General features: G+C 36.9%; 1 protein-coding gene across 1 annotated transcript; it reads left to right on the forward strand.

The window, feature by feature from the left end:
- Nucleotides 1-1,825: 1,825 nt before the first annotated feature.
- uevld (UEV and lactate/malate dehyrogenase domains) lies at nt 1,826-12,922 on the forward strand. Its single transcript, XM_067380435.1, has 12 exons — nt 1,826-1,973; nt 2,128-2,212; nt 2,360-2,425; nt 2,528-2,691; nt 8,649-8,790; nt 8,887-8,975; nt 9,073-9,178; nt 9,960-10,130; nt 10,287-10,460; nt 11,370-11,457; nt 11,577-11,700; nt 12,751-12,922. The coding sequence occupies exons 1-12, from the start codon at nt 1,932-1,934 to the stop codon at nt 12,913-12,915; spliced, it is 1,416 nt and encodes a 471-aa protein (XP_067236536.1). The 5' UTR covers nt 1,826-1,931; the 3' UTR covers nt 12,916-12,922.
- Nucleotides 12,923-14,447: the final 1,525 nt, after the last annotated feature.

Genomic DNA, 14,447 nt, shown 5'->3' on the forward strand with positions numbered 1-14,447 from the left:
CATGAACATCTTGGATGACATGGGGGTGAGTAAATTATCACGAAGATTTTATTTGAAAGTGAACTAATCCTTTAATAATATCACAATTGTTGTCTTCATTATCCGCTTTAAAGTAAGGCACATAATAACAAATCATACTTAACCTTCATGCAAATTACATTTTACTCAGTGTTTGCCTTCTTTTGTTGCTTCCATCCAGGAGAATATGTTGCATCTTTTATATGCGCCTTAGCAAGTCGTGTAGACGAGCGTGGTACTTTTCCAGAATTAAGATCAGGTAGGTTTGTGAATGAATTAATATTCATGAATAGAAATGAACATTTATGAACCCTGTCCTCACAGTAGTTTATTTACTAATAAACAGATATAGAAAAGACTTGTGTGCACTGATGGTTAGAAGGTGGTGCCATTGGTTTGCCCAAGAGCTCCAAACATATTTTAGGGTTCGAGTTCTTGGGTAGTAAGTCAAGAGGACCCCCCTGGCCTTCAGGGTCTGAGGCCCACCCTCCAGTCTCACAGAATCATGTGGGAATGGCTGGCATTCGCATTTAAAGTTCACATAACAAATAGCTGTCAAATTATTTAACCAAAATTCAAGAGAAATTCAGAATGCAAAACTGTCCATTTTCAAATTTCAATTGAAATCATATACAGTGCTCAGTGTAAATGAGTACACCCCCTTTGAAAAGTAACATTTTAAACACTATCTCAATGAACATGAAAGCAATTTCCAAAATGTCGACAAGACTAAGTTTAAAGGGTTAGTTCACCCAAAAATGAAAATTCTATCATTTATTACTCACCTTCATGCCGTTCCACACCCGTAAGACCTTTCCTTGATCTTTGGAACACACATTAAGATATTTTTGTTGAAATCCGATGGCTCAGTGAGGCCTCCATAACCAGCAATGACATTTCCTCTGTCAAGATCCATAAAGGTACTAAAAACATATCTAAATTAGTTCATATGGGAGTACAGTGGCTCAATATTAATATTATAAAGCAACTAAAATATTTTTTGGTGCGTCAAAAAACAAAACAAAATAACGACTTATACAGTGATGGCCGATATCAAAACACTGCTTCAGAAAGCGTTATGAATCAGCGTATCGAATCAGCGGTTCGGAGCGCCAAAGTCACGTGATTTCAGCATTTTGGCGGTTGGACACGCGATCCGAATCATGATTCGATACGCTGATTCGGAGCGTTATGAATCTTTTGTGTCGAATCATATTTTTTTTTCCACATTTTTCACATTTTTCAGTGCTGAACAAAAAGTTACAGCAAAAATGCATAGACTACTATCAGCACCTGGATAATAAGTTGTACCTCAATGTGATGCCGGTGAAAGAAACAGAAGTTGCTATTGCCTTTTCTTCCCTATATATGGACCTTTATCAAATGTCCAGGTTTCTCAGAAGCGAAAGTCGTCAGTTGGATAAACTTCTATAGTGGTGAACGGGAGACGACAGGAAATAATCGTTGTATTCCCACTTGCTCCAGTAGCAAAATAAAACAAAACAGCAGTGAAAAGAGGGGACAAGATAATGTTTATGTTTTGAACATTTCAATCTGTCAGCGGTTTATTTTCATTATGGTGAGTCCGGTAAAAGAGAGTTTGATTTACAAACCCAACCCAACTATTTGAAATGCATTTTATGTTTATAAATGTCTATTAATTATATATATTTATTTATATTTTTGTATTTTTTTTTTCTTTTCTAAATTCAGCCTGGGCTGGTTTAATAAAATAAATACAACCGCCTTATACATCCGTATATTTTATTTGTACGACATCATTCCTCTCGGCTTGCCGTACCAGACAGTAGTCAGCTGAAATGTGTTTGCGGAAGTTTCACTTTATTGCCTGGTTGAGATTGAAGAGCTCTAGGGCTTTCTCCGGTTTTACCGCACAGTTTTAAACAGCGATCATGGATTTAAGTTCGGAATCTGTGAAGAAAGTTCTCTCTAAGGTGAGGAACATTTATGCTAGTAATCTTAAATAATTGATGAATAAGGATGATGATAAGACACTGGTTAAACCTGTTTGAAGTGTAGTCACAGTGTCAAGCACGCCTTTAAATATGAATTATTACTCTCTAACATGTTATTTGGTTTCTTTACTAGTATAAATTTCGTGATGTGGCTATTGAAGAGCTACAGAAAGTGTCTCGCGTCTACACTGATATGGAAGTCAAATCTGGAACATACAGTAAGTCATTTTCATAAAGATCAGTATACATAACTTATAAAACCACATTTATCTGGTTTAGTTAAAGAGAGTTCAAAGTTTAGGCTAATTTATTATATACATCTTACTTGTGAAATCTGCTGAGTCATTTGACACATTTTTTTGCAGCATTTAATGACAGTCTACAGAAGGATCTACTCAAACTGGTTGGAAACATCCCAATCAGATATCAAGGTAAGACTCCATGAACGTGAACAAGAAATATATTATATATGGTTTATGTTAAATATAGTAATTGATAAGAAGTCCTGTCTGTTGATGATAATGTATTCACAGGGCACTCATATAACCTGCCCATCCTGCTTTGGCTCTTGGATTCCTTTCCGTTCACACCTCCCATCTGCTTCCTGAGACCCACGTCCAGCATGGTCATACGGGAGGGTAAACATGTCGATTCGAAGGGTAGAATACACCTGCCGGGCCTGCACAACTGGGACCATGTAAGAGAACTTCAAATCTATTTTTTCTTTTTTGACTGGAATTATTTATATTACATGTAAAATAGTTTATTTGATTGTTTGATTATTTAATTTCTAATTTAAAAAAGAAAATTTAAAAATGAAGGTAAAAGGTTTGGAATAATTAAGATTTTTAAATGTTGTTGAAAGAAGTCTCTTATGCTCACTTCATTTATTTGATTAAAATACAGCAAAAAAAAAAAACAGTAATATTGTGAAATATTGTTACAATTTAACTGAACTGTTTTCGATTTGAATATATTTTAAAATGTTATTTATTCCTGTAATCAAAGCTGAATTTTCAGCATTATTACTCTTTATTACAGTCTTCAGTGTCTCATGATCCTTGATGCTCTGTTATTACTTAATTATTAATATCGGTTCTTATCATTAACAATGTTGAAACTTTAATGAAGAACTCAAGATTCTTTGATGAATATAAAGTTCAAAAGAACAACATTTATTTGAAACAGAAATATTTTGTAAAATTGTCAATTTAATGCACCCTTGCTGAATAAAGGTAATAATTTTTATTCATTTGTATTTATTTATTTTTTTTGAATGGTAGTATATTACAGTTTCCACAAAAAAATATTAAGCAGCACAACTGTTTTCAACATTGATAATAATAAGAAATATTTCTTTAGCAGGAAATCAGCATATTAGAATGATTTTTGAAGGATCAAGTGACACTGAAGACTGGAGTAATGATGAAATTCAGCTTTGATCACAGGAATAAATTATATTTTCATAATCAGAATGATTTGTATTGGCAAATATGCTTACACATACAAGGAATTTGTCTTGGTGACAGAAGCTTGCAGTGCATGGACAGAATGACAGCGACAATATGGAAAATAAAAGCTAAATAAGTAAATAATAATAATAAATAATAATATATATAACAATGTACATGTATGTAGTATACAATTCAAGGGAATGTGAATAAGAGGTATGACATGCTAAATAAATATGAGTTTAAATATGAGTTTTAATTGTGTATTGCACATGCCCAGTGGGGGCATTTAACTATTCATGATGGCCTGAGGAAAGAAACCTTTCTCTTCCTGACTGTTCTGGTGCTCAGTGCTCTGTAGCGCCGACCAGATGGCAACAGTTCAAAGAGGACGTAGCCTGGATGTGAGGAGTCCAGAGTGATTTTGCCCACCCTTTTACTCACAAGCACAGTTCTTGGAGAGTGGGAAGGGGTGTACCGATGATTCTCTCAGCAGTCCGGACTATCCGCTGTAGTCATCCGAGGTCTGATTTTGTAGCCGAGCCGAACCAGACCGTTACAGGAGGGCGGATGACAGATTTATGACTGCAGAGTAGAACTGCTGAAGCAGCTCCTGTGGCAGGTTTAACTTACTCAGCTGGCGAAGGAAGTACAACGTCTGCTGGGCCTTTTTCACAGTGGAGTCAATGTGATTGTCCTACTTCAGGTCCTGAGAGATGGTAGAGCCCAGGAACCTGAATGACTCCACTCTACTTAATGATGGGGAGTGCTGGGATGTTCCTCAATCAAATCCACTGTTTTGAGTTCTGTGTTCAGCTCCAGGTTATTATGTCTGCACTAGACAGGCAGTTGTTCATCCTCCTGTCTGTAAGCAGACTCAACACTGTTCTGGATGAGGCCGATGAGTGTAGTGACTTCAGCAAGCAGGAGCTTGAGGGGTCTTTTGTGGTGCATTCGGGCTATAGGCAGTGGGCAGAGCACACATCGGAGCACGCAATTTTCCCAGTCTCACTAGCTGTTGCCTAGATGTCCGAAAGCTGGTGATCCATTGACAGATGAAGCTAGGAACAGAGAACTGAGTTAGTTTGGTCTGGAGGAGCATTGGGATGATAGTGTTGAAAGCCGAGTTGAAGTCGACAAACAGGATCCTCACATAAGTCCTAGGTCTGTCGAGATGTTGCAGGATGTAGTCCCATGTTGACTGCATCATCCACAGCCCTGTTTGCCCCATTAAGCAAACTGCAGGGGGTCCAGCAAGGGTCCAGTGATGTCCTTCAGGTGGGCCAGGACCAGTTTTTCAAATGACTTCATGACCACAGACGTTGAAGCAACAGGTCTTTAATCAGTCCTGTGATTTTGGGTTTCTTTGGGATTGGGATGATGGTGAAGCATTTGAAGCAGGAAGGGACTTTGCATAGTTCAAGTGATCTGTTGAAGTTCTTTGTGAAGAAAGGTGCCAGCTGATCAGCACAGGATTTCAGACAGGCAGGCGAGACGCCATCTGGGCCTGGTGCTTTCTTGGTCTTCTGTTTCCAGAAGACCCGGCACACATCTTCACAGATCGTAAGTACAGGAGGATGGGGGTTGCTGGAGGTGTTGATGAATGCATGAAGAGAAGGTCAGAACGGGTGTGGGGTGTGAGACCGGGTTTTCAAACCTGCAATAAAACTCATTCAGGTCATCAGCCAGTTGTTGATTCGACAGTCCTGGGGTAAAGTGCCTTGTAATTGGTGATGTCTTTCAAGCCTTCCATACTGAGGCAGGGTCGTGGCTTTTTTCAGCTTTTCAGAGTAGTTTCTTTTAGCCACTCTGATCTCCTTTGTCAGTGTGTTTTTGGCCTGATTATACAAGACTCTCTTCCCACCTCTGTAGGCATCTTCTTTGGCTTGACAAAGCTGTCTAAGTTTTGCGGTGAACCACGGTTTGTCATTGTTGTATCTTAAATGTGTCCTGGTAGGAATGCACATATCCTTACAGAAACTGATATATGATGTTACAGTATTAGTGAGCTGGTCCAGCAGCTTCAAAGGCAATCAGTGCATTTGCAACAGTTTCGTTGGTCCATCTCTTTACAGTCTTTAATACAGGTTTAGATGATTTAAATTTCTGCCTGTAGGTTGGTATAAGATGAACCAGACAGTGATCAGAAAGCCCCAAAATGGTATGCATCCATTATTGTGGTGTGGCAGTAGTCCAGTATATTACTGTCTCTGGTAGGACATGTGATGTGCTGTCTGTATTTTGGCAGTTCACGGGAGAGATTTACTTTATTAAAGTAGCCAAGAATGATTATAACAGTCTGGATGTTGTTCTGAAGAGTGTTTCTAGATCGGGACAGCACATCTTCTTCAATGCTGTTACGTCTGTACAGCACCTTTCATTGATGTACAAACATGTCCCACCGCTTTACGATTTCCCCACTGATTCTGTGGTGCGATCCAATCTAAACAGCTGGAAGCCAGGTAGATGTATTGGGCTGTCCAGAATGGCTTTATTTAGCCAGGTTTCTGTGAAACACAGAGCAGCAGAGTTTGAAAAGTCCTTATTTGTTCGGGACATGAGAAGTACTTTGTCCATATTGTTGGGGAAGGAGCAGAGGCAACGCAGTTCGAAAGTCACTCTGTCAGAGCTTGACTAGCACGGCAGCTCACTTCCTAAGCTTTGCACATCTAGAGGCAGGAACACACCAAGCCAACGGTTGGGCAGTTTTTGTTTATCGGCTGACTAGGTTTTCTCAGAGTGTTCCGCACCGTTGGCTGAAGTTGTTCCTTGTCAGTTATTTTCAGCCAATTCGACATGTTGAAACGCCATCGGAGCTCGTCGCTCCATTGGGCCATCTGATCATTCTGATTGGCTCTTCAGCTACTGCCACCTGCTGGTACGGAAATGCATTTCTTTTAACACAGTGTCGAGTGTCGGTGTGGTGTGTCAGGGCAGCTTTGGACCCAGATGCTGCCGATGTGAGCCAACCCTTTCGTTGCCACTAGTTCGTCGGCGTCAGCTTGGTGTGTTCCTGGCTTTAAGCCCCGTTCACACCACCAGCGACTTATTGCTGTATGTTGCAAGTCTCTGTACTGTGAAGACTATTGTTGTCGTTTCCAGTGCCGTCACTCTAATGTTATTGGTAGACTTCATGTCTGGCCATATATTTAGAAAACGCAATCACATCAATGATATATAAAACTAAGATATCATTCTAATTTCACTAGGAATTATGCCAAATTTACACTGCAAATGTGGCACAGAAGCACTTCTGAAGTGGCATTTAGGTGTCTTTTCACAGACTTTTTAATGCTGCTCAGAGGTGCTTTTACACAGCAATTTCAACTGTATACTTTGATACTAGGGACTGAGGTGGGTCAGAGCGGGCATAATTTGGTCTGGCTTTTATGCAGCATTATATCTTTACACAGAATTTTGAGCAGGCACAGAGCAGCCTTAAGGCTGATGTGTAGTTCAGTGGTTCCCAAACTGGGGTACACGTACCCCTGGGGGTACGTGAGGTGACAAAAGGGGGTAGGCAAACAAAATGCTGAGTAGTAAATTTAACTCTAGCTTAAAATAATATTAAAATAGAGCATGTATTTCTAACTGCCAAACAACAAAATGTCGTAAATCATTTAATCAAATTACCTCATCATTTGCAGTCAAAAATGACTGTGTCCACACAAGCAGCATGCATATGATAGATTGTGTGCCGAATCTGCTGCCTTAAATCGCGCTATATTACTGTCGTTCTCGACAATGCACCTTTGTAAAAGTGGGGATTTAGCACTTACTTGCATGAAGAACAAATATAGACACAGATAATGGATTAATTTTGATTTAAGACTCAAACTTTCTCCGGTACAAAACATACCTTGTGTGAGTTCTTGTATATAATGATGATAACGAGCAAGAATGCAATTGTTCCCAAATATCCACATGACTGCAAACATGACATTATTATACAACAGGTCAAAAAACAAAACGTAGATTTTAAACACAGTACTGCCAGTATTTACTCTATTTTGCAACGAAATAATAACGAAAACCACAGCAGAACTACAACACGTCTGTGTTTCGCGAACAATTCTGCGGCTTTGAACGAATTGTGAGAGTCGATTCAATGATTCATTCACAGCCACTTGCTTCGTTACTGAATGAATGACTCGATGACTCACTCATAAGAACAGTGACTTGCTGCCACCTACTGGCGGTTTTAGTTTAATATTTAAAGGTTTTACTTAGTTTTACCATCATTGCATATTTCTCTATTGAACATTTTTATTTAAAACATTATTTATTTTATAAAGTTATTCATAAAGGTAAAAAATGCACTGGAAAATCAATTTTTAATAGTAAAGGTGTGACTGCAGTCGAAGTGGAAGAGAGAGGGTACGCGGAAGGATGGTAATGCCTTCAGGGGGTACTCCATGCTAAAAAGTTTGGGAACCAATAGTGTAGTTCATAGTGTTTCATAGTGTTCTGATATAAACTACAGCAGTACTCAGTGATTAAATCATTAACAAGATTAACGATCGATCAATCAACAAATTAAACTAGCTCATTCTGCCAAAAATTACTAAAACACAATTCAAATTTGACAAATACATTTTCTTGTCCCTAGTAATCAACATAATGCAGGGGAAACTGTAATATGAACTGCAGGAGTGCTAAACTGCTCACTGCATCATATAATTACCAACACAAATTATCAATGTATAAATCTAACTCGCTAAGACTGCAGACAGTTTCTTCTCCGTGCATCATTTTATTATATCCATGTATGTGGTTACAGTCAAATCATATAAAATGGTCAAATTGCTCCAGAACTCTGTACCACCTTCACTTACAGTCTTCAGTCCTATTGGTTGTTGCTTGTGAAATTCGCTGCTCATTTACATAAAGTTAAACTTTTCCGAACTTTTTATTTTTTACTTTTGTCACTTGACAAGTAAAACAAGTAAAACAACTTTGAATATCCACACCGAAATTATATATATTTATTATATATTTAAAAATATTTTCAAAAACAGTTCTTATAAATTGTAATAATACTAATATTTCACAATTTTTTTTACTCTATTTACTGTATTTTTTATTTTTTTTATATATATATATATATATATATATATATATATATATATATATATATATATATATATATATATATTTATATATATATATATAATATAATTATTAAAAAATGTCACTGTTGCAGCCAAAGTCCTCTGTGAATGGCCTTCTGGCAGAGATGATTGCTAAGTTTGAGGAGGAACCTCCGCTGGGCACCAGATCTTCAGCATATGGCGACAGTCCCAACGATCTACTGGCCTATGTGTCAAATCTCAAAGTTAATGAAGGTTTGTCTTGGATGGACATACAAATATGCAGTTGCAAATGTTGAGTACCGCTTTTATGAATTAAAATCATGATATGATCTGTAATTGCTCTTATAGGTGTAAATCGGCCTGATCAAGAGGTTAAAGTGTCTGTGATTGGTGGGGGAGATTTGGGAATAGCTGCTGTGTTGAGTATTATGGCAAAAGTAACTACATGATTTGTCTTTTGTTTGCCAGAAATAGCTTATGGCTACGTAACCACATTTGTATGACCAGTCTGTATTGTCATACTTTCCGTCATAGTGCTCTGTTGACAAACTGGTTTTTATTGACATCCCTGAGAGTTCAACCAAAGGCGGCACAATGGATTTGGAGATTTTCAGTTTACCAAAGGTCGAGGTGTCGAAAGGTGATTTTTATCATTATATTAAGTACCACACATGTCCCCATTTTAATATGTAAAGAACAGTTGAATTGCAAATTGTTTATTTTCAAATCTTTTTCTTTTTTTTTTAAATCTCACAATATCTGTCCATAACATGTCTGGATCATATTTCACTCCAAAAATATATTTTGTTTTGTGACGATTATTTTCATGACATTTAAACACATTTTCAAAATCTAATTTTTTTTTTTTAATATAATTTATATAATATTATAGTATTGTTAATATTTGTAATTAGCTTTTATTTCTATATTTATAGTTTAATTTGAATTTGTTTGTTTTTAGCACTTATGTTATGTGCTTATGATCTTATGTGTTGTCATTTATTAATAATTTCTATTTAATTTATTTTCATTTCATGTTTAGTTTTAGTAATTTTAAGTTTTTATCTTCTGATTTTATTTTCAGCTTTATTTTTTAATGACCAAAAACAATTTTTAATTGTTTGGTTTATTGTTTATTTCTACTTTTATTTTTTTTACATTAATGTCCAAATTATATTCTAGAAATAATGTGTTCATAATTTCAGCCCTCCAATATGTGAAGATGTGTTATTTTACTATAATTATATAGTTATATTTCCTGCTTTCATTTTATTTTTATTTAAAGTTGTGTTAATAATTGTGTTAATAAACACTACAAAGTGTTTACATGTTTTTTTTTACCGTCTACATCGTAAAGTTATCCAGCCCCTCCTACACAACAGATAGTGACTGACAGACTGTCTTTAACCTCAATTTCATAGACCTGTCGGCCTCAGCGGGCTCTAAAGTGGTGGTCGTCACAGCGAATGCCTGGAGTGATGAGCAGTCATATTTGAGTGTAGTTCAGACTAATGTGGACATGTACAGAGGAATCATCCCTCATCTCGCCCAGCTGAGTCCAAAGGCTGTGCTGCTCATCGCCTCTCAACCAGGTTAGTGATCGGCAGCTAGCGTCGCCTGTGCTTAAATGGGTCCCATTTATTTTCTTCATTCATGATTTAGTCAGCATCTACTAATCTGAAATATAACAGACAGCAAAATCTTGCTTTATTGACCATGAATGTGAACTCTGACCTTAATGTTCACAGTGGACATTATGACACATGTTGCCTGGAGACAAAGTAATCTTCTGCCCACTCAAGTGATCGGTGTGGGGTGTAATCTGGACTCAGAGAGACTGTCTCACATCATCAACATTTCACTGGTGGCAAATAACACAGGCAAGCAGGCCTGGGTCATTGGAGAACTCTCAGAGAACAAGGGTGAGTGCTTCAGTGTTCATAAAATCATTTTCAAATCTTTATATGATGTTTAGATGAGCTTATGAAGTTAGAAAAGTTTCTTTTGTATTAAAAAAGCTGAAATATATTTTTTTAAAACATCATTTTTCAAACACTTAAAGGTGCCATAGAACGCTTTTTTACAAGATATAATATAAGTCTAAGGTGTCCCCTGAATGTGTCTGTGAAGTTTCAGCTCAAAATACCCCATAGATTTTTTTTTTAATTAATTTTTTTAACTGCCTATTTTGGGGCATCATTAAATATGCGCCGAATCAGCATGCGGCCCCTTTAAATGCTCACGCTCCCCGCCCCCAGGCTCGCGACTCTATAATAAATTGCATAAACAAAGTTCACACAGCTAATATAACCCTCAAATGGATCTTTACAAAGTGTTTGTCATGCAGCATAACCGATTATGTAAGTATAGTATTTATTTGGATGTTTACATTTGATTCTGAATGAGTTTGATAGTGCTCCATGGCTAACGGGCTAAAGCTAACATTACACACTGTTGGAGAGATTTATAAAGAATGAAGTTGTGTTTATGCATTATACAGAATGCAAGTGTTTAAAAATGAAAATAGTGACGGCTCTTGTCTCCTGAATACAGTAAGAAACAATGGTAACTTTAAACAAGTTTAACAGTATATTAGCAACATGCTAATGAAACATTTAGAAAGACAATTTACAAATATCACTAAAAATATCATTTAATCATGGATCATGTCAGTTATTATCGCTCCAGCTGCCATTTTTCGCTATTGACCTTGCTTGCTTACCTGCTAACTCTTGCTAACTCTGAAAAACAAACATTTGCATCATGGTCACATTAGCAAATCGACTGTGCACTGATAATAAACGTGATTGCTCTATATGATTGTTCCTCAGTGGCAGTGTGGGGTAACATGGGGCCGGGAACTGACCAACTACAAGCATTATGCCCAGTGTCCAACTCCACCAAACCCTTGATGGACAGGTATGGGTTTAAATGATCACCGTTCCATATAATTTTCATATTGTTTGTAATAGAAATGTAAAAATTAATTGTATTTGTTTATTGCATTATTAAGTGTGAACGGTTTGATATGCTTTCAGGGCGTTAGAGATGCTCAAGGGCAGAGGTCAGAGGTCATGGTCAGTTGGGTTATCCATTGCTGGCATCACTCACAGCATCGTAACAGACCAAAAGAAAATACACTCTGTCACAACACTGGCTGAGGTATGTTACTTACCTTGTAGAACATCTGTTAATAACTTTATTACTTAACAGTATTAACATGCAATTAACTTTCATAAGGGTTTATTTAAGTCATATTTTGTAAATGCAAACCTTATAGAGTGCATTAGTTTCTGCCCACCTTTTTAGCTGTGTTGGTTCTGGAAGTATTTTTTCCCACTCATTTTAAAGTCTTTGTTAAAGTGTTCTAAGCCATGAACCAAACCAACCACCTACAAAGTGAATCACAACATTGCAAACTTGTGTTTGAAGCAAAAAGTCTGTTTACATAAAGAACGAGTCCCAGCTAGTAGGCATGTGAGGATGCTGCTGGTGGTGGATCATTTATAGCCTTTTCTCACAGGAGCTGGAATAATTAAACGTAATAATTTTGATGGCGGATTGTATGGTATGACAAATTAACGTTAGAGATTAGACTGTACAGAAATTAAAGTCTTCAGGTAATGCTAATACACACTAAATACACATAGCCCCGGTTTCACAGACAAGGCTTAAGCTGATCCTAGACTAAAATGCATGTTTGATGCAACTGAAAGTATCTTGTTTTGACATATCTTAAAATATGCCAGTGCCATAATGTTTTTTCTAGTGTACGTTTATAAAAGATACTCAAATATCCTAATTGAACTAAGACCTAACCTGGCTTAGGCTAAGACCTGTCTGTGAAACCGGGCCATAGTCTCGCAACGCTGATGCTGTAAACATATTAACAATTTGAGAACAGTAGAACAATAATAATAATCTGCATGGTTTAATGTGATGAGCTAAGCGATCGTTAGATTTAAATCGCCATTTGTAGCGCGATTTATTATAAATGTTTTTTTTTCTCAGTTGGTCAGAACAAAAGTGGCAGATTTGATACTTGGTCAGATGATATTTTCTGGTGAAAATTCTTATTTTGGTCATACTTTCAAGACTACAATCTTACAACCTACAGCCGCACAATACAGTTTAATATCCATGTGTTAATGTTGAGATCATCTATTTGCAAGCCTCCATTGTCTCCAACATGTGTGCATTTCCTTCATTCAGGGTTGGGGTGGAATCGGTTCCAAAGTGTTCCTCAGCTTGCCATGCATCCTCGGGGAAAGTGGCTCTACCAGATTACCAGGTGTGGCTTTAGGTTCAGAAGATGAAATGAAGGTGAGGGAGAGCGTGGCATGTCAGGTCAACCTCTTCATGCAGCTAAAAATGTAATGCAGGAACTGGAGAAAACTGCATCACCTCCACCAGCGGTATATTTTGTCTGCATTCTCTGCTACAACCGAAGCTTTGAGACACACATTTGGACTTTCAGAACATTTATGGATGCAGGGCTATTCAAAGAAAATTCTAATAGAAGGTAAAGATGCGGTTTAGTCCTTCCTGTGATGGTTGCTTAATTTATATTCTCACAGCAGCCACTGTGAAGTGGAAGTCTTACGTCTGACGGCAATAGCACTAAAGCACTTATGCTGGCTTTCAGTGAATTATTATGCATAATATTACTGCACTTCTATATTGTTTACAATACACACTATGTAGATGCAATCCTTTTTGTCAAAAAACTTATTGACTCTGCTTACCTGTGCAGATAATGGACAATAGTGCCTTTATGAAAGACTACAATATGGTAGATGGTTAAATTATGGTTGAATGGTAAAATGAATGGCTTCAAGTGCTTGTTAAATGCTATTACCAATCAGGCAAATCTGTCATGTAGGTTTGCTTAAATGAATTAAAGGGTGTGGGTTCCTAATGTGCGTTCGATCCTGGTATTATATTTTATCACGTTGTGCTTGTCATATACCTCTGAATGTGAAATCAGAATTGAAGATAGCAATAATGTAAATAAAACACTCCACTTTACCATCCTTTGTCTCATTGTTGCAATGAAGACATGTTTCTTTTTTAGTTAAGCAAATAAAGTCAAATGAGCATAAACCAAAATACATTTAACACTGGGGTTAACACCAATTTAACCTGAGAAGCAATATATAAAAGCAATTAAATATAGGCTCTAAATACTAATAACAAAAGTACAAATCAAATACATTCTATTTACAATTACACAATAAAGGCATGAAAAGACCTTGAATATACAATTTCTTCATTTTAACATTCACTATGGTGGCTGTATTTCCTAGTAAATAAATGTTGACCAAGCTGGGCTGTATTTACACAAGGTGGCGCTAAAGGGCAGTATTTAGCACTAAGCTTTACATATGAAGAAATTTCAATGGAAATTCCCTTTTGAGTAAATCAAGGACCACTGAAATGTCTTAAGATTACTGTAACCAGGGAACTTCTACTTGTGTTGGTGTGGTGAAATCCTTGTTTACATTTCCTAAATATGACAGAACAAAAAAACATCTTAACGTTTAATGTTAATGATGCACATTCTTTAGGTGTTTTTCCATAATATAACCAAAGTTTCAAAAGAAACAAAAACAAATTGCACCAAGATATAAAATAAAGAAATTATAATGACTGACCAAAAGGAAAAACCTGAAAAATGCAATCAAATCAGTTCTTTTTGCCAAACAATAGTTGAACCTCTGAATGATTAAAGCTATCCCTTCAAGACACATGAAGACTCCCCGGAAAACTGGTTACTCAACTCGCTAAATGGTGATTATGATAACCTCTACCACTCTATGTTTTACTGTAGACATGGGGATTTCAATGTAACAAACTTGCTGAAACACACTCACAACACATATTCTAGCATCCTGTTCTTACATAGCACA

Source organism: Chanodichthys erythropterus, chromosome 24 (genome assembly GCF_024489055.1).
Source record: "Chanodichthys erythropterus isolate Z2021 chromosome 24, ASM2448905v1, whole genome shotgun sequence".
NCBI classification, from domain to species: Eukaryota; Metazoa; Chordata; class Actinopteri; order Cypriniformes; family Xenocyprididae; genus Chanodichthys; species Chanodichthys erythropterus.

Excerpts from the sequence above, each read along its gene's own strand:
- uevld (XM_067380435.1), top strand. The coding sequence starts at position 1,932 with ATGGATTTAAGTTCGGAATCTGTGAAGAAAGTTCTCTCTAAG. Across the intron at positions 2,213-2,359 it reads AGTCAAATCTGGAACATACA|CATTTAATGACAGTCTACAG; the intron begins GTAAGTCATTTT and ends ATTTTTTTGCAG. Across the intron at positions 8,976-9,072 it reads TGTTGAGTATTATGGCAAAA|TGCTCTGTTGACAAACTGGT; the intron begins GTAACTACATGA and ends TTTCCGTCATAG.